Source organism: Micromys minutus (genome assembly GCF_963924665.1).
Source record: "Micromys minutus genome assembly, chromosome: 20".
NCBI classification, from domain to species: domain Eukaryota; kingdom Metazoa; phylum Chordata; class Mammalia; order Rodentia; family Muridae; genus Micromys; species Micromys minutus.
The window spans coordinates 21,315,862-21,337,002 of record NC_137955.1 but is presented as its reverse complement, the minus strand read 5'-3'; the positions used below and the strand labels follow the sequence as shown (position 1 = coordinate 21,337,002).

Sequence of the window (21,141 nt, the reverse complement as noted above, 5' to 3'; positions counted from 1 at the left end):
AATGTCTCCTGAAACTATTGCCTGTCTCTGAAACTACTCTCTCCAGGGCTCCCCTCACAGCCTTCAAGTGTGGGCTCAGAGGTCACATTAGCGTCACCCTGATTACGCCTCTCCATTCAGAGGTTCCCAATCCTCTTGCTTACTGTTTCTTTTTTACCCCATGGCACAAAACTTTCCAATGTATCAGAAAATGTGCCCATTTTTATATTGACTACATATTATCTGTCTTTCCTAAAGAGAACAGAAGGTCTGTGACAGGTCATATCCTGCTTTTGCTTTTGGTGGTGGCGGTGGTGTTTTGTTTAGTTTTGTGTTTCCCCCCCCCCCTTTTTTTTTCTTTCATTTCTGCATCCCAAGCACCTGAAGCTTGGTTAAGCACATTAAGGGTTAAGCAGAAATACTTGTCAGGAGGATTTATTGCTGCATTCCATGTGCCTCTTCCAGCCAGAGCGTCCCTAACAGAAACAGAGTATTCTGTGACTAAGTAGCCTGACAAAAAGCAAAGTAGAAAGGGGGGGGAGCATTCATTTAGCTTAGAATTCCAGGCTATGGTCCCCCCCCATTGCAAGAAAGACAGGAAATTAAACTATCACAACCACAGTCCAGGGTAGAAAGGGAAGACCATGGGGATCCATGATCTCTCTCAGCTAACTTTCTTCTCTTGTAGGCTTCAGGATGCCCTGCCTAGGAAATGTCACCACGCAGTCTGAGCTGTGGCCTTCATCCAATCCAAACAGCCCCTCAAAGATATGCCTGCAGGTCAAACTGATGAAGATAACTCCGCATTAAGATTCTCTCCACAGTGAGTGATGGGTGACATCAAGCTGACAGTCAAAGCTGACCAGCTCAGTCACTCAGTACTTCCTACACGTCCCTGTGGGTCCACTGCTAGCTTCCAGTCTGCTCGGTAACCAGGGTGGCCAGCATACACCATGAACCTAGGAGCTCTCTTGCCACCTACTGCCTCCTGCTTAGTGAGACTCTGCGAGAGAGATCAGGGGCCAGAGAACAGTGATATCAGGATCTGTAGTACTCAGGCGCTCTCCCTCACCTTCTACATATAAAACTTGTAAATTCTGGCTCTCTTAAGGCCTCCCAGGCATGGGCCAGCGGCAACAGCACCCTTCTGCTATTATCTACAGGGTTATTCAAGGGTCATACTGTTTCCATTTGCTATAATCTGTCCTTTTAAAGGACTCCCTCTGGTAAACTCCTCAGTTACCAGAAATAATATCCAGAGCTAAGACTAATAAAATCACAATTAGAAAACAACCCATGAAGGTAGATACAACTCGCTTGGCTTCTGTAGTTTTAATTATCCGAAGCTCCCTCCAAATCTCCAGAGTAAATTCCAAAAATCCAAACACAGTTGGTCATTCATTGACTTTGAAATGTTTTTCTGACCACTCTTTCATACCTCTATGTTTATTTTTGCAACACATGACACATTTTAGCTTGGCTCTATTTAAAGATGACCTTCTGTATTTGTTGATCTTGGCACTGGGGCTTACTATGTATTTGGCCTTTGCTTTGTTTTAGACTAGTCTCCTGGCATAGCAGCCAGGCAATGCCCAAGATCCTCAACAAAGGCACCAGATAAAGAGCTAGTGTCTGGGCCTTGAAAAAAAAAATCTATTAGATAACTTACAAAGAGAGTGTGTCTTTCTATCGTGTCTCTATTTCATGACCTCACCAAACACATTTGTCTGATAAAATAGTATCATCACTGGTGGATATAAAAAGAAAATACTACAACCCCAGAATCTAATAGCTCGTGATACAAAGATGTGTACCCTAAGGAAGTGGGCAAAAACCATTTCTAATAGAGAAAATAGCAGGTAAAGGCCGTGTGCTCTGTGATGCTGAAGGTGATGCGGATGGAGTTCCCACAGATTGCACTGCTTACTCCAGAAGTCAACATTTCTCTAGAATACCCAAAGAAAGAAAATGCTGGGTCTTATAAGATGGGACATTGTAGTGGTTAAAAGAACTCTAAACCAATTCAATTCTTCATAGAGTTAGAAAGAGCAATTTGCAAATTCATTTGGAATAATAAAAAAAACCCAGGATAGCAAAAACTATTCTGAACAATAAAAAAACTTCCAGGGGAATCACCATCCCAGACCTCAAGCTGTATAACAGATTAATTGTAATAAAACCTGCATGGCATTGGTACAAAAAGAGGCAGGTAGATCAATGGAACAGAATTGAAGACCCAGAAATGGACCCACACACCTATGGTTACTTGGTCTTTGACAAAAGAGCTAAATACATTCAATGGAACAAGGACAGCATTTTCAACAAATGGTTCTGGTGCAACTAGCAGTCTGCATGCAGAAGAATGCAAATCAATCCTTTCTTATCCTTGTACAAAGCTCAAGTGCAAGTGGATCAAAGATCTCCACATAAAACCAGGTACACTGAAACAAATAGAACAGAAAGTGGAGAAAAGCTTAGAACACATAGGCACAGGGGAAATTTTTCCTGAACAGAACACCAATGGCTTATGCTCTAAGATAAAGAATCGACAAATGGGACCTCATAAAAGTGCAAAGCTTCTGTAAGTCAAAGGACACTGTCAATTGGACAAAATGTCAACCAACAAATTTGGAAAAGATCTTTACCAACCCTACTTCTGACAGAGGGCTACTCTCCAATATATACAAAGAACTCAAGAAGTTAGACTCTAGAGGCTGGTGAGGATGTGGAGAAGAGAAACACACCTTCACTGTTGGTGGGGTTGTAAGCTGACACAACCACTCTGGAAATCAGTCTTGTGGTTCCTCAGAAAATTGGACATAATACTACCTGAAGACCCAGTTATACCACTCCTGGGCATATATCCAAAAAAAGCTCCAACATCTAACAAGTACACATGCTGCACCATGTTCATAACAGCCTTATTTATAATAGCCAAAAGCTGGAAAGAACCAAGATGTCCTTCAACAGAGGTAGATACAGAAATTGTGGTATATTTACACAATAGAATACCACTCAGCTATTAGAAACAATGACTTCATGTACTTCCTAGGCAAATGGATGGAACTAGAAGCTATCATCCTGAGTGAGGTAACCCAGTCACTGATAAGCAGATACAAGCCCAAAAAGTTCAGAATACCTACAAAACAATTCACAAAAATTATGAAGCTCAAAAAGAAGGAAGACCAGAAGGTGAATGTCTCAGACCATGTTAGAAGGTAGAACAAAACACTCATGGGAGGAAATAATGGGATAAATAGAGGAGCAGGGATTGGAGAAAAGATCATCCAGAGACTGCCTCACCTGGGCATCCATCCCATATGCAGATACCAAACCCAAGCACTATTGCTGATGCCAAGTAGTGCTTCCTAGCAGGAATCTGATATGAATGCCTCCTCAGTGGCTCTGCCAGAGCCATACTGATACAGAGGAGGATGCTTGCAGCTAACCATTGGACTGAACATGGGGACCCAATGAAGGAGCTAGAGAAAGGACTGAAGGAGCTGAAAGGGTCTGCAACCCCATAGGAAGAACAAAATTATTAACTAACTAAACCCATCTCAGCTCCCAGGGACTAAAACACCAACCAATGAGTTCTTATGGAAGACCCATGCTCTAGGTGCATGTGCAGCAGAGGGTGGCATTCTCTGGCGTCAGTGGTAGGAGAGACCTTTGGTCCAGTGAAGGCTCATTTTCCCAGTGTAGGGGATGCCAAGGTGCTGAGGTGGGAGAGGGGGGTTGTTAGATGGAGCACCTTCATGGAGGCAATGGGAGGGGGAGGGGGATGGAATTGGTGAAAAGGAGATAATATTTGAAATGTAAATACAGAGAATATCCAATTTTTAAAAAAGAAAAAAAATCTAAAGCAAAAAAATAAAAACCATCTATGGAGATGTGTTAATGTGGTACAACAAAAAGATATGCATCTTCTAAGACATCCATCCATCTTCTGAAAATATTTAATTTCTGAATCTGAAATTTAACTTCTTGAAGCCAGGTATGGTAGCACAAACCTTATAATCCTAGCACTTTAGAGGCAGAAGCAGGCGTGTCTGAGTTCAAGGACAGCCTGGTTTACAGAGGAAGTTCTAGGACAGCCAGGGCTACACAGAGAACTCTTTTTCTCAAGAAGCAAAAAAATAAAAATAAATAAAAATCAAACAAACAACAAGACAATCTCTTGAGTATCTACTTTCTAAATTTTCACTTATTAAAAATAATTATTTTAAAAATTTAGGTATCAGGGAAGTTTTACTTTATTTGCTTTAATTTGTGAACACGTTTTAATCTTAATCACACAATTTGTAATTATTCTGGAAGTATCAGAAGTATAAGAATAAAAGTGAAATGTTATGTGTAGATGTAAGGCTTAATCCCATGATGCAAACAGAGTCTTTCATGAACTAAGCACATAAACGCAAGTATGCATCACAGGACACCATGAGCCCTTCCCAAACAAAATAACAATACCCTAAAGAATGCTCACAGTCAAGACAACATGGCCAGTATCTGCTCAATGAGGTCGCCAGAGCTGCAGCTGTAGAAATAAAAAAGGAACATAGCACAGCAGAGTCCATTTTAACTCCTGGTTTAAAGAAACTGGTACACAACCAGAACTGCACCCTCAAAATTTTCTAAACCTGATTAGAATGGTATAAGAAATCAGAAGTATACATACTTACATATTAAGTAAGTGAATTAACCCATGAACCTCCTACAAGTAAGCAGGGGGTCTTCTAGATCCCTCTCTTTTATATCTATAACCCAAAATAATATTGTCAGGAAAAAAGTAGTGAGAATACCATAATATGCCCACTTTGCCATTGGCTCTGAGTTAAATGGCTGACAGAGTTTACTGTGAAACTTTTGGTCCACACTGGCTTATCACCTGAAGGTCATCAAAAGATCAATAAATCTCAGCCTTTTCAACATTTTAGTCAACACATCAAAATAATCAGAAGTGTGAGCCTAAAGCAGCGATTATTTCACCAAGGCCAACCATTAATCTCTCATACAAAAGTGTTAGGTAGCAATTTCTGCTGAACGGAAACATTGCATAGTGGAAGGGAGCTCGTTAAAATGCAGGAAGTTTTAAAGTTAAGACTCGGGAAATTAAAAAAACAAAACAAAGCAAAACAAAACAACAACAACAAAAAAGCCAACAAACAAGTCTCAGGGAGTCCCTGAAACTTACCAGATTCACAAGTCCCCCTTTACCCCAAGGTTATGTAAATACTAAGAACTGTCAGGCTTCCTACAAATCAAGGAGAGAGCCTCAGGGTTGCAGTTTTTATGAGTCCATCACCCATGCTAGAGTGAGCTTTTGGTGACACAGATGCCTTTGAATGGTCTGTGCTCTGGTAAATAGCTCCTACCCATATTCCTGTAAGTAACTCCAATAAACTAGTGGATTCTTCAGGCTAGATACCAGTGGTATCATTAATTTCCTCTGTCTACCTCTGATCACTATTGAACTTAAGGAGATATTTATTCCCATTTCCTCCTGAAAAGTTTCATGCAAAACAAGGTACGAGCTCTGAATGTTGAGAGTAACTTCTACAGATCCTTACACAATGAGATTTTTTTCCAAATGAGTTCTTACCATTACTCACTTCCAAGAAAATCTGCACTATTTATTCTCAAAGCCTTTATACTAATAAGCCAAACTGCTAATTCAGTTATGTTTTTAAAAATCTTAAGATAGTTAAGTATTTCATCCGTTTGTTGTTGGAAGGGGTAGATAGCTAACTGTTTTATATAAAAATAATTTTTTCTGACATCACGAAATGTACCAACATGTGCATGCCTTTTTAAAAAACAAATTATGACCATTTGATTTACAATCCTACTGCTAAGTTGACAGCAAGTTCTTCAAATCCAATCAAGACCAACAAAATTCTTTGTGATAAATGTATGTCTTCATATGGTATTAAAGTAATGATATAACCAAAAGAATGAACTTGAGACAGATTTCAAATTGAGGTCTACCTTGCTTTATACATAATAGCTTCTAATACAAAGAACATAAGGACTTCAATTTTTTTGTATTCTGACTTAGAATATATTTTACATTTTAAAAAATAAATTTATCAGAAAAAGATATAAGCCATTAATTTACATTTATATAAGGTAAAGTAAAGCTCCTTCACTTATGATTATGAAACGTGGCATCAAAAATATGTAAATAAGTGTCACTTTGTTGGGCCTGAACTCCACCTATTTTGCAGGCTAAGAGAAGAAACTCATTAATTCAAGATCTCCCGGGGCTACAGAGAAAGCCCAGGGATAGCCTGGGCAATTTAGTAAACTCTTATATCAAAATCAAAAGTAAAAAAGGAGTTGGTAATATAGCCCAGAGGTGAATCACTTGCCTAACACACCCAAGGACCTAAGTTCAATCACAGTGTTACAAATTAAGAAACAAAAAGATAGAAAATAAGAAAAAAAAACAAAAACAAAAGAAAAAAACCAAGTACTTTTCACTCATTCCCTTATAGATCATGCTGGTACTGAATTTATTATCCTCCCCAGTCTCCTTAGTGATGGAATTCCAAACATGTGCTACCATACCCAGCTAGCTGCTACCTTCTAATGGCTGAGCGTATGACTCTTAAAAGTGGAGGCAAATTTAATTTCACCAATAGATTTTTAATATCTTTAGTTTCATAAATGAATACATTGTTTATATTATTTCCACCTCCCACCATCCAGCTTTGCCCTTCCCCTCTCTCTTCTGCTCCCCCAACTCCCTCCTGGATTCATGACCTCTTTTGCTTTGCAGATAGATGATACATAGATAGATAGATAGATAGATAGATAGATAGATAGATAGATAGATAGATAGATAGATAGATAGGCAGACAGGAAGGCAGTCAGGCAAACATATTTGCATGTGTCTAGGGCTGACCACTTGATACTGAGTACTATATTAGAGTCTCATCCCTGATCGCTGATAAACTGTTAAGCATTATCCTAAAGCTGGCATTTCTTTCTAGATAGTCATTTCAGAGGGCCACTCACCCAGCATTGTTGCTGACTGCTGTTATATCTTTCACTCCAGTCTTCAGTAAAGCTCCTATAAGATTCTCTGGAATACCACACAGCCCAAAACCTGCAAAGCCCAAAAGGGAAACAATGTATGCCACATAATGTGCTTCCAAGATATGTACTCTACTCTTAACAGAAGAGAAAAGGCATAAAGCATACTGTTAGATGTAACACAGCAAATACACAACTGTACCTTATCAACTCGATAAGCAGCTGGCCATCATGTTACTAGACTCAGTGTTTCAAACCAGTATATATCCTCAGAAGCCACTGTAAAGACTTTGACTACAAATGCTGGTTTTACTTCCTCAGAAGGGATGGGATGAGAGACATACCCAAGCTGTACACATACATGGCTTAGGCTGAGCCCCAAGCATTTCTATCTAACTATCCCTAGGCCTAGACCTGGAAGTTTTTAGCCTCCACACAATTTAATCTTCTGCAAGTTCAGACCTAGAAGGCTTCATCTTTCCATCCTCCATCTGCTAACCTAAGCATAGAATGTTTCAGCCTCTGAGACTTACTGCAGAATAAATTCACTCTTTCTAGTTCTTTCTGAACTCTGGCTGACCCGTTCAACCCAGCTGTTCTGGCTCAAACTCCTCTCCAAGCTGACTGATTCAAAATGGCTTCTCTCGGCTTCTGACTGAATTGCTGTTTGGAAAAACTGCCTCTGGACTCCATAAACTGAACTGCACTGACTACACTGACTGCACAGCTGAACAGAACTGAAGGAAACCTCACGAACTCAACTCAACTACATTCAACTGACCTGCACGGAATTCAACAGAACCCAGCTCATTCAAGTGAAGTGCACCAAATTCAGCTGAACTCCTCATTCAACTGAACTCCACTCCACCTCTCTCCCTGCAATGTTCTTAAGTATCCATTCTTTCCTGTTTGTTCTTCTGAGTGTGACTCATTCTGTCAAATCTTTCTCTGATTCCTCACTTTGTCTGCTCCTCAATTAGATGCCATTTTTTAGGAGTCTGTATTCCAGCCAGATCACACAGACCTAGATCACTGGATGTGATCCCTTGTCAGAGTAGCCATGTTGCCGGATTAAATTTCCTTTACATTTGACAAAGATAAGGCCAAAAGTAACCAGTTATATACAGCATATTTTCCCTCTTCATAATTCAAACCATATCCATCATTCATCACTATATATCTGTGTTAGTGTATTTTTCAGAACTGGAGAAATAAGCCAATAAATCTCATGTTTTTATATCTTTAAAATCCTTCCAAAAGTATTAGATTTAAGGTGGACATTCAGTAAAGAGCAGCCCTAAAATAAAACTTGATTCCATACACAAGAATCAGGAAAGTGTTAAATCTGCGGCAGTGGTTACAAAAGACATCCCAACGTAGCAGCAGGAACAGAAGATCGTAGGCTCAACAACACAGAGCCCCTCTTCTCCCCAGCTCAACAAATGAGGAACAACAGAGACAGGCTAGGGAATCTGACAAGATGAGGTGTATGTTTCAAGTCCGCCAGAATTCCCAAAGATATAGGGATCCATCACATTTCCCGATAAGACACCGGAGTTCAAACCTCCAGCTTTTCAATTATAATCAGAAAAGGGGATAGAAAATTATTGGAGTAACGTGATAATCTTTCAAGAAGAGACTGATAGGAGTCATGGTGTGTCATAAATAAGACAGTATGTACGAGCTAAATGTTAAATAGTTGGTACTTTGAGTAGATATCACTTTATCACATGGTTTTCCTAAAACCTAAGAATATTACCAAGAGGAAAGCTGTCCCATTACTTACCCCCAACCAGCAAGGTTGCGCCATTAGGAATATCTTTGACGGCTTCCACAGGATCTGTGTAAAATTTGGTGTGGTGAGAAGTGCTGACGGAAAAGTAGCAGACACACCCCTGAAACATGGAAAACATTTCCAGTGAACAATCATTTGCAGCTTGACTTTACACATTTTGTATTTTAATTGACAAAACTGTAAGCCTACAGTATATAACATCTCATTCTGATGTATGCATTCATTACAAAATGGATAATTGGAGTTTTCTAACATGGCATTACCTCATGCATTCTTTTGTGGTAAGACCATTGCACAACTACTTGGAGTTGTCACAAGTATAGTCACTGTTTCGGATCATCACGTGACATATAATAGACCTCCTAAGATTATTTCCCTTATCTAACTGAAACACTGTGTCCTTTGACCAACATCTTCCCAACTCCTCCAACTTCTAACCTCTGTACTACCATCTTACTCTGTTTCTCTAACACAATTCTATCTGTAAAGAGTTTGGCTTTAAGTGGTTTATCTTTGACAAGACAGGCATGCTCTATTCACAGGTTCTCACCAAGTTCCCTTGGATCTACATGTTCTATTACAAAGGAAAAACCCAGCTGTTCACTTGTGACTACCCCCAAAAGAATAAAAGTTGGTGCAGGGCATAGTGGTACATGCCTTTAATCCCAGCGTTTGGGAAGCAGAGGCAGAGGCAGCCTGGTCTACAAAGTGAGTTCCAGGACAGCCAGGGTTACACAGAGACCCTCTGTTTCCAAAAAGCCAAAGAGAACAAAGGTAGATAGTTCACATCATCCTGGCATGCAAATTCGCAATATAAGTGACATTAGTCACAATTTCTGATAGTAGCCTAGCTTTCCATTCAATTGACAAATACTGAGACCCTACCTGTGCCAAGTTCTATACCATGTATCCAATCTATATATGCAATGAGTACTGCTGTCTGGGGAAGAGTGTGGTCATGGGGTCATCTCCAGGTGATAGGGAACCTCTACAGAGACAAGTGACAAACAGCATGCCATTGGACAGCCTTCCTTATGGTACTATCATGGAAGCTGAAGAAGCTGGAGAAAAGGCAGCCGACCACCGCTGCATGGCGGGTTTGGTTGGCCACACCAGTGAACTATTTGGGCCCACTGTGGTCTGTAGATGTCATCTCCATGTCAGAACTGGGTCCCCATGGAACACTGTTGACAGTCAGTAGGACTTTCGTGAGGTGTGTGAGCCTGCACAAAGGTACTGGTGCTGCAGGGCCCATTCTTGCAGGAGTGTGCAAGTTCCCTCTCACTGAACCGAACTGCTCACTGTCAAGGTGAGGCTTTTCTAAACCGAGGCTGCCTCTCCTGCACATACCTCCTTGTCCCTCGGCTCCCCTGCCATGTTATAAAGTAACGCAGTGTGTTCACCGGAGGCAATCACCAAATCGTGGACTTTTAGTCTCCGTTTAACCATGAGCCAAATAAACTTTTTTCATAAGTATCCAGGCTCAGACAGATGTTTGTATAGCAAATGAGATGGGCCTCAAATGAGTCACCAGATGAGGATTCATAAAACCAGTAAGATATTTTCCTCCATATTCCACCCACAATATGGACAGGAGGAAAGGAGGAGACAGGTTCTATGGTAACTAGTGACTCATACTGACAACACTTCACATTATTCCCACTGCGTATATAACCTGAAGGAGTGGAGAGAGGAGCCGCTGTGTCCTGAAGACAAGCCCGGCTATCACGTCCCACCCACTAGACCACCCAACGGAATTTCAGACAGCTACAACCTGAGATGGTCAAAGTCTGTCATCCTTTTTTTATTCTTTTCCTCTAAAAAACGTTCTAAGTATCTATCAATTAGCACAAAGGACCTCGTATGGAATTTATCCTGAAAGAAAGTCAAATGAGCAATAATGGTTAAGGTTACACACAGCACCATGTGACTTTCATTCCCTTCAGTTTCTATTTTGGTCAAGGTCAGGTCAGGAGTTTGCACACTGCCCAAAGCCTGGGACATAAGTAGAGAGGAAGACAGACAAGGACTTTGAAAGGGCTTAACCACATAGGATGTTCTTCTCTTCCTGCCCTCAACTAGTAAAGATTTGTTTCTCAATAGCCTGAATATAGATAAGTAAATCCAGCACCAGAGGGACCGTGGCACAGGCAAAATGATCCAAACTGTAAGAAAGAGCAGAGTGACTAGTCTTGGGTTTGGCTTCCTGTCACAGTCCTTGCACCACAGCGTGTTCCTCTGCATCTTCTCAACGTGCTCTCTTGTTCTACCTTGTTATTTACACACGACAAATCTTTATGAGAGCCCAGTTCGATATAATGTGTAACTCCGTGGTTGTTACCTCAGGAAGACGAGTCCAGGCCTCATCAGCATAAGAAAGAAAATGAAAGAATTCATCTACACCCAGAGTCTGAAAGGCGAGTTCACCTTGATCTGCTTCTCTGGAATTCCACAGAGCATGCTAGAAGACTCAGTTCCCCTGTGTGCCCAGAGAGCCTTGGAAGACTCAGAAGCAGAAGCCACACACTCAGCAAGGATCTCAGCCCTTTGTAGCAGCTGATTAGTACTGTCATAGTACTAATTAGCAGTCAGCACTAATTACCCAGTTCTTGTCTCTCTCTGAACTTCTTAGGAAAAAAGAAGAGAGAGAAAAGAGAAGAACACAAGGAAGAAAGGAAGGAAGGAATAGAAGGGAGTGAAGAAGGGAAGGAAGGAAGGAAGGAAGGAATAGAAGAAAGGAAGGAAGGAAGGAAGGAAGGAAGGAAAGAAGAAAGGAAAGAAGGAAAGAAGGAAGGAAGGGAGGTAAGAAGGGGAGTGAAGGAGGGAAGGAAGGAAGGAAGGAAGGAAGGAAGGAAGGAATAGAAGAAAGGAAGGGAGGAAAGGAAGGAAGGAAGGAAGGAAAGAAGAAAGGAAAGAAGGAAAGAAGGAAGGAAGGGAGGTAAGAAGGGGAGTGAAGGAGGGAAGGAAGGAAGGAACGAAGGAAGGAAGAAAGGAAGAAAGGAAGGAAGGAAGGAAGGAAGGAAGGAAGGAAGGAAGGAAGGAAGGAAGAGTGAAGAAAAGAGACCTCTTAGAAGTATTTCAGAAAGGGTGAAGTTGTACTGCAGATGTAATTCAGTAGCAGAATGCTTGCCTAGCAGGCAAAAGGCCCTGGGTTCAAAAGATGTGGGAGATTGTTACAAAAGTACCCATACAACTAAAATTCAAAATCAGTAAGGGAGGCTCAGTGGGTAAGAGCATTCACTGCCAGAGTTCCCAGCATCCAGAACCCCCAACTGGTGGTACACAGAAGTGCATGTAACTGCAGTTCCAAAGGGCCCAATGTCTCTAACTGTGGTTCCAGAGGAGACAGTGATGTCTAACCTTAAGAGATACAAACATGCATGTGGTACACACAGACTTATCAGGTCCTGCATGTAAAGACATTTTTAAAAAGTAAAAAAAAAAAAAAAAAAAAAAAAAAGACCCTAGCTGGGGTGCTTTCTTGAATATACCGCTGGGTGAAAGTAGCCTCCTGTCAATTTCTAGTGCAGTCAGGACTGAAGAGATGTGTCAACAACCACTGGGTATGTCTCTGTAGGGAAATGCTATTTTGGTCAAAGTCAGGTGAGGAGCCTACAGAAGGGCTAAAAATGACACCTGACAATTGTCTCCCAAAGACACAGTTAGAATGAAGCTGCATGCCTGGCTACAGGAAACATGGAGGGTGTACCATCTTCCTTTGGAAAATGACAACTTTTATCCATTCCCTTTGAAAACAACAAAACCAAGAAGCCAACTATTGGAGCTTAATTTTTAACCTCATGCTCCCTGCCAGCCCCCTCCCCCGCCCCTGCTGCCACATCAATGATTTCACACAGAAAACGTGTGACATGACCATCACATCTCAGACTCTGTGCAGGTTACATATGTTAAAGATTTCCAAAACAGGTTTATGAATTTTTTCCCTTCCTTCAGCGCCCATTCCTTTCAGTCTTTCCTCCCCTTGACTTACTATGTGGGTCTGGCTAGTCTCAAAGTCCTGGGCTTCCGCAACCCTCCTGTTTCCATCCCAAGTAGCTGGGACTACAAACGCACACCACTATCCAGCAATAAGTTCTTCTGAACTGCAACCCAGTTTGCCAGTCTGCATATTCAGAGATTACTTGGCAAGTCAGGAATCAGGTGCAGACAGCAGAACGGGGAGGAAACCCAATGCCAGTGGCTAACTGCACTGGAGGATCCTCAAAAACAACCTTAGGATCTGCAAGGCAGGCTCTTAAGAGACCTTTCTGCCTTTTCTGTTTTAAACACATGTGCACACACACATTCACACACACACACACACACACACACACACACACACACACACCAGCTCTTCTACTCAAGAAATGTCAGTGTCATTGGCACTAATTCCTAGGATGAGTGAATTAGCAACTGGGAGAAAGTGTATTACTGATAACATCTACCCTTCTCCCTTAGATGGGCAAGTTCAAAGAGGCTCTTTAAACTACACCTAATTAACCTCTGCCGATATATTTTATAAATGAAGTGGTGTTTTCCAAAACCAAACTCATTGGTGGACGGTCTCCCTAGTGTGAACAAAACCCTGGGTTTGAGCCCCAGCAGGATACCTGCAGGTTCAGCACTGGAAGCAAGAGGATCAGAAATTAAAGGGTAGCTTTGGCTATATACCATGTTTGAAGCTAGCCTGGACTTTGTGAGATCCTACCTGGAAAAAAAAAAGTTCACGTGCCAGCGGCTGCCAAATAAAAAGTACATAAATAACTAAATAACTTCCAAGTTTGCACAGACTACTTAAGGGAATGTGGGACAATAGCACGTACCGTTCAGATATCTACTTATTCTGGCGTATATTTACCAAGTTTTGAGTCACAACGTATTTTATTGGTCCACTCTCCTACCTTCAGCAGAACCCCATTTATTATCGGTACTAATTTCTGATACTAAAAATGAGTGAGGAACAGTGATTAAGGATTTTGATGAAAGAAACAAAATTCTTGGGGTACAAAATATCTTTCTGTGTGATGCTTCTCACATTAACATTTTCATTTTAATCTTCAATTTCATATATATATATAGTGTGTGTGTGTGTGTGTGTGTGTGTGGTGTGTGTGGTGTGTGTGCACACGCATGCATGTTTGTAGGGAAGGGATGTGCCACAGTGAACTTCTGGAGGTTAGAGGACAGGACAACCAGGAGTAGTCAGTTGTCTGTTTCTACCCTGTAAGTCCCAGAACTTGAACTAGGGTCATAAGTCTTCGTGGGGCACCTTTATCCATCTCACCAGTCCCGAACACTTTGTTTTTCTCTTGGTTTTTTTGTTTATTTGTTTTTTAAATGTATTACCTTAATGACAGAGTGATAGGAAACTATACGCCCAAGTGGTGACTAAATGTCACCTCACGACTAAAGCAATCGTGACACAGAAAAGTTCATCTAGCCAGCCTTAGTGTGTGAGTTTGGAAAATTAAACAACATCAGAAAGGGGGAAAGAAAACCAGTTAGGAGGAAAAGGGAAAGAAAACCAGTTAGGAGGAAAAGGGAAAGAAAACCAGTTAGGAGGAAAAGGGAAAGAAAACCAGTTAGGAGGAAAAGGGAAAGAAAACCAGTTAGGAGGAAAAGGGAAAGAAAACCAGTTAGGAGGAAAAGGGAAAGAAAACCAGTTAGGAGGAAAAGGGAAAGAAAACCAGTTAGGAGGAAAGGGAAAGAAAACCAGTTAGGAGGAAAGGGCAGCAATGTTCAGGTGAAGGGCATGCAATCTTGCCAGGAGGAGTTGGGCATCTCTGCCAAGAGGAGTCAGCCTATGTTCAACAGGAATTGATCCACTTAGGACCTACCAAACTAGAAACCTTAGGGAGGCACAGCAGGCAGATTTAAAGGCCTCCAGGTAACGCTTGGTTATGGTACAGCTTGAGACAATGAACTTGTTCATCAAGAACAGAAGAGAGAGAGGGAGGGAGGGAGGGAGGGAGGGAGGAAGGGAGGGAGGGAAGGAGGGAGGGAAGGAGGGTGGAAAGGTGAGAAGGAGGGAGGGGTAGGGAGGGAGAGAAATAAGAAAGGGAGAAGGGAAGGGAGGGAGAGGGGGAATTTTTTTTAACCATGGTAAATAAGTATACACCTATAATTTCAAAATTCTCTAGGCTGAAGCAAAAAAAAAAAAAAAAAAAAAAAAATCTTCCTGGCCCCATAGCAAGATCCTGTCAAAATAAAAGCATTAAAACATTCTAATAACTATCTCAGTTTACCTGTTGGTTATATTTAGCCGGAAAATGTTCAAAGTTACTTAAAGTATCCACCAGGTTCTCTTAGGCGTGTATTAAATGAGTATTCTTTGCAGAGCTGTATGCATGTTGAGGGAGACATAGGACACATGTATGCCATGGCCCCAGTTAAACAAGTACACAGGGATTACAACTCAACATGGGTGGGGTGACTTAAGCACTAAGCAAGCAGGAAGACCAATGCATGAGCTGGAAGAACATTCCAGAAAGCAGGAGTCTAGCCTTCTTTTATGATACCTGAGAAGTCTAACTTTGAACTGTGCCATGAACTTTTAATAAGAAACAGCAAAACCCATAATTATAGCTCATCCACCTGGAAGTTTGCTAGTATGAGAAATGGTTTAATAATTATATTGAAAGTGGGGTAGACTAGAGGTGAATAACTTAAACTTAGACAAACATGCACGGCCAAAAGACCGTTGTTGACCTTGGCCCAAGGACATTCCTGAGTCCTGGTTTTTGCATCTGCTCCATCACTTGCAGCTGGCTGACTGGTGGTCAAGGTGGTCAAGTGCTCTTTGAATGGTGTTTTATACATCTAAATCTACATGCAATTAACCAAATGCCTCCTATGAAGAATTTAACAACGCAATGATTTGGTTCTGAACTGTTCCCTAACACACGCGGGAGTAGTGCCGCTTCTCTAGATTCTCAACACTCAGAGATTGAAGGCAAGCAGATGAGCAACGGGAGATGAGCAAGGAGTTCAGAGCAAACAGGGCAAGTACATGCCCTGTGCGATGCACTCTTCTTAAGTTCAGGACTACAATTTTGAAACCTCTCCAAAGAAAACGCTTCATTTGCAGGTTCACGGAACAGGCTCCTGAGCAAACTAAACCCACTAAAGGTGAACCCACCCCGGAGCAGAATTCTTATCTGGCACTCGGTCCCTTGGACCCACACTGAAATCCAATCCAAATGTGTGCTTGGAGGCGAGACCTTCTGCATGTACAAGCAAAAACACCCACCAAACTCTGATCCACTAGGAGGGTGACTCTGTATCATTCGGTGGGTTAGGGTGTTTGTTTTTTAAGGTCTTTGAAAATTGCAAGTGTCTAACGTAGATCTGAGGGGGACTGAGAGGGGCTCAAAGTAAAGGACGGAGGCATTTGCAGACTGCAGTGGGGAGGCGTTTGCATACTGCAGCAGAGCACCGCCAGCCCTCCATCCGCTTCCAACCACTTGGCAGGCTAAACGCCCCGTCACAAGCGCTCCAGTCCGGGTTCCCCTTTCTACCGCCATATAGGGAAGGGGAGGACGGGGAGCGGCAGTCCGCCTCCGCCGCCGCGCACAGCATCCGCCCACTTGGCGGTGAACTTGAGCCAGCAGCGGTTAACCCGGCCCGGGTTCTGGGCCTCGGCCTGCGCCAGCAGCTCCCTCAGGTGGGGCGCAAGCCTCGGCGCGCCGCCCTTCTCCGCTCTGCTCCTCCAACCCGCCCTTGGCTCCAGCCGCAGCCATAGGAACCCCTTCCGAAGGGCGTAGGCGGGGAGCCTGGCGTCTGTCGGGGAGGCGGGAGGTGAGGACGCAGGCACGCCGGCAGTCCCTAAGGCGTTGCACCGAGCCCCTACCGCTTCACCAGCGCTGCAGGCGCGCCGCGGCCATCGGGGGAAAGGATGGAGAAAAAAAGACAGACAGGCAGGAAGACAGGCAGACAGACAGACAGACAGACAGCCGGCAGCGGGGATAGCCTGAAACCCGAGGGTCTCCAAGCCCCGGGCACGGCGCTACAGATGCCAGCTCCCCGGCTGGAGGCGGTGGAGATGGGCAGGGCAAAGAACGCGTGCGCCGCTCGCGGCTCGCTCGTCCGCGCTTTTCCCGCGCGTGGCCTTCCTCTTTCCTCCCCCACACCGTCAGTTTACCTTGTGCAGGGCGCCCCGCGAGCTGCGGGCGGAGGCGCTGAGCCGAAGCCCGGACGACAGGAGTTTGAGAGCCGCCATCTTCGGACCCGGGTGCAGGAGGAGGGTGGAGAGGTGGCGCGCGCGGGAGTGCGTGCAAGTGCTGGTTGCCCGGGACCCGGGCGGCGTCACGGGCTAAGAGAGAAGGGAAGGCGAGCCGGGGGGCGGGCTGGAGGCTCGACCGCGCGTCAGTGACGTCCACGGGACCTCAGCGGTGCCGCCCCTTGGCGCCGGCTGGCTTGTCAAGAAGCGAGACCGGGAGGGGCCCAGGGCTAGGCATGGAAACGCCGAGCAGCTTGGAGGAGCCCCTCGGGTTGTGCCCAGGCCGGAGGTGCTTGGTTCATCTGTGGGCACACCCGCAGCGGCGGGCGCTCCACTCAGGCTGGAGGGGACGCAAGTGCCTGCCTTCCTCTCGCGCAAGGCTTGGCATCAACTAGGGTTTCGGCTTCCCAAGGGGCTGGAGGGTCTCTTATTGAACCTGTTACTTTTCCAAGTTGCCCTCTGGAATGAGTACAGGTACAAAGGGTCACTGATAAAGATCTCCTCCCAGGTCTAGACAGCTCACATTTCTAACATTTCTCAACCACCACCACCACCCCCAACTCTCTTCAAGTCTGGTTTGTTTGGCCCTTAGTTTCCTCAGAAACCCAGTAGTGTGCTGACTTAACCCTCAAGAGATGTGACCTGCTTAACCAAGAGAGGGACAAGATTAGAACTGGGCCTTTGTTCCCCACCATCCTAGTTTGTGTTCCAGAATTTTCCTGGCACCGGTGTCCCGACAGTTCCAGAGATTATACAGCAAGTAGAAACACAGAAGTGTCTGTCTCCTCTCCTTGTCCTTGGTCATGTTGCATAACTCCCTCACCTTGCAACGCTCTTCCTGATGTAGTTATGTGTGAGAAAAGCCAGGCGACGCTTCTGGGACACAATGAACGCGCAAATACTAGGTACTGAATATAGCTAAAGTTTGCTGGTGGGTTAACTTTATTGTGGAGGTTTTTGCTTCGGGGTTTGTTGAGAAAGAATCTCCACATCTCTTAGGTCCCGCTGAAATTCTACACAGGGCTCAGGCTGACGTCCAACTATTCTCCAGTGCAGCAGCCTATTCCAGAATGTGTGCAATCCTGCCTGGCTCTTTTGACGGGCACACAACCGACCCAAACAATTTCTTCAGGACTTTGCATGCTCACCGGAGCCCAGAAAATTTATCGGATTAAGAAATCGAGTCCTGGAAGCATGATTTAAATTTGAGGTGATGGAAAATCTACAACACTAAATGACTCTTTAACTTCTTTAAAGACAAGGAAGGATGAGCAGTCCCCGTTTAATTAAAATCTGTCCACTGGCCTGGTGAGATGGCAAAGACACTTGGGTCCAGGCTTGGTGACCTCAGTTTGATCCCCAGGATCTACGTAGTAGCAGGGAAGGGCCAGCTCCAGCTGGTCTTCCTCTGACCTCACGTGTCCTGTGGCATGCACATGTATTTCATATGTGCACAAAACGAATGAATAAGTAAAAAGATCTGTTCAGAAAAGCAACTGCCTCCGTGCTCCCTTAACTCAAAAATGTCTCCTGTAAAGATTATGGTTTTAGCATGGGAATAAAACATCTGATCGCATAGGAGAAGTTAAGGCAGTAACCCTTGGTATTTCCGGGCACATCTGAAGAAGCTGTGAGGAGTTCAGATGCTCACACTGAACCTCCATGGCCAGCCCTGACACAGCATGGACCAGCTGTTGTGCTGTGGTTTATAGAAGGAACAACAGAAACCGGCATTACCGTTACTCTTCTCTTTTCCTCCCAGGGCCATGTGCAAAGGGGAAGGGAAAAAAAGAAAAAAACACTGGTAAATTAACGTGTGATCATCTGACTCATTCTTCTTGGCAGATCACGGGGTGTTGCTTCTAGATGAGGAAGATGGGTATTTTACATCTTGTCTTTTGTGGAATTAAGGCTCCTGGATAGAAAACCAAAGCAAACAAAACCAGCCTCCCTTCTACAGGGTCAGAAGCAGGGGGGTTGCATTTTTGATGAGTTCGAGGCTTTACATCTGCTCAACCGTGTGTAAGACATCAGTTCAGTTTGGAAAAGGTGTTTAGTTTGTACCAATCTTTTTTCCTGATCCTACAAAAGCCTTTTTAACTTGCATATAAAAATTCCGATTCTTTTACATTTCTGATTTGTAGGACCATCTCCCTCTCCCATTTGTGTGGCCACGGAGCCTGGGGACTGAATCTAAGGCCTCCTGCATGAGCCCTCGACCAATGAAGTATATCCCTGTTCTAATGTTAAGTTGCCCAGCTGAGCCTTAAATGCACTCTGTGGTCCAGGCTGGACTGGAACTTGCAATCCTTCTGCCTCAGCCTTCCAAGTAGCAAGGATTACAGGCCTGCAATTACAAGACCACCCTCTTCAATAATCTAATATTTCACATTTGTGAGACTTTTCTTTGTGAAATCTGTAAGGAAAAGATGACGGGGCACCAATGAAAGGAAAAGTCACTGAAAGGAAAAGTCATGGGGCACCAATGTTGTGAAAAAATGACGTCCCGGGTTTCGGCACCAATGTAAGGGGAAGGATGAAGAGAGTGGGGGGCATATGGCCCATGGAGGTGTGGCGAGGCCTGGGGGCAAGGGAGATGCCTCTGAGGGGCCCATGTTGGGAATCCCTTCCCCCTGAGGGACCAGCCACACAATGGTATAGTACAGAATAGAGTTTATTCAGGTCATGGGAGAGTTAAGAGGGTGGTAGAGGTAGAGAGAGAGAGAGAGAGAGAGAGAGAGAGTAGAGGCCGGCCATGAGCACGTGGGGAGAGAGGGGGCAAGGGAAGGGGAAGAGGAGGGGTAGGAGTGGGAGAGCAAGGCTGCAAGAGCACAAGAGCAAGAGAGAGAGGAGGGGTCAAGCAGCTCCTTTTATAATGTCAGGTCACTGGGGCACAGTATACCTGGCCACTGCTAGGTAATTGAGGGGTGGGGTATACCTGGCTGTTGCTAGGTAACTGAGGGGTGTGGTTTACAGAATCCCAACAAAATCTTATACCACTTAACTTTTGCACTCTTAAAAAAAAAAAAAAGGAAAACCTAAATTCAAAGACTTTAAAAAGAAAGGTTCCACACAGGGAATAAGGAAAGGTTTGTGTTCTGAGGTTGTGGGTCGAGGTGTTCTTCAACAGGTAAATATGGTTTGTTGGGTTGTAGTCACGATGTTTCTGCTTGAGAGATTTCATTTTCAGTTTACTGAAATATAGTGCAATAGCTCCTCCCTTTGCTGAAAGATAAGACAGCCTTCCCTCTTGGTTAGCAGCATGTTCCTCCAGGATGAAAATCTAGGACATCTGAAGACTTGTTTTCAAATGTTGTCTAACTTGCTTAACTAGTAAAAGGGGTTTTATCTATGTGGTGTGAGGCAGTTACAAAAATACCTAAATATTCTGTGCAATAGTCCTTCAAGCAGTGGGAGGGGGGAATTTTTCCAAACACTTGTCCTCCAGTAAGATACACACAAAAAGTATCTTGTCTCATATCAATTTTCAAAACTAAGTATTGTTTTACTATGTAAATCATTGTGCCTCGATTTGCCTTTTTGTTAAATTCCTAGGAAGCAATAGTGTTTAAACAAATAATTTTGTTTTGGTAACACATTAAAATGAATCAGATTTCTCTCTGTTACATTTTTTCCATAGGATAAAATGAAAACTATGTGAGGTACACAGTCAGAAAGAATGAAAATGAGAGTCAGGTGAAGGTGCAAAGAAAACTTCAGGAGGAAAACACAGCCATCTAGGGCAATGACCTTCATCACAAGGCGCCTGCTTCGGAGTCTCAGCCTCTCCAGAGTCAGGGAGAGACTGCCATGGTAGACTTTCACCCCTCTGGAATAAGTTCCCTCTTCCATACGTTGCTTTTGATCACATGACAGTTAAGCAGCCAATACAGAAGTTGGCGCCACAGGGGGCTGTTGCTGTGAAGCACGTGACTGTGTTGCTTTGAAGAGGAAATGGAAGACTGGAAATTTGGACTAGAACAGCAGCTGGATACTTTAAGCAGAGCTTCAACACTAATGGAAGCTTTGAAAGACAGCCATGCTAAGAGCAGTGAGGGCTGTGGAGGCTCAGCTCCAGAGGTTCTAGAGAGGAACTCTATTAGCCATTGGG

General features: G+C 43.7%; 1 protein-coding gene across 1 annotated transcript in view; it reads right to left on the bottom strand.

Moving 5' to 3' along the window:
• Positions 1 to 17,131, bottom strand: part of OXCT1 (3-oxoacid CoA-transferase 1) — a 123,707-nt gene extending 106,576 nt beyond the window's left edge. Inside the window, exons 1-3 of the mRNA XM_080933615.1 lie at positions 16,953 to 17,131; positions 8,804 to 8,912; positions 7,000 to 7,090 (exon numbers count right to left, since the gene is read on the bottom strand). Coding sequence (XP_080789741.1) covers positions 7,000 to 7,090; positions 8,804 to 8,912; positions 16,953 to 17,030 — 278 coding nt within the window. The 5' untranslated portion in view covers positions 17,031 to 17,131. The remainder of the gene's footprint in view (positions 1 to 6,999; positions 7,091 to 8,803; positions 8,913 to 16,952) is intronic.
• Positions 17,132 to 21,141: the final 4,010 nt, after the last annotated feature.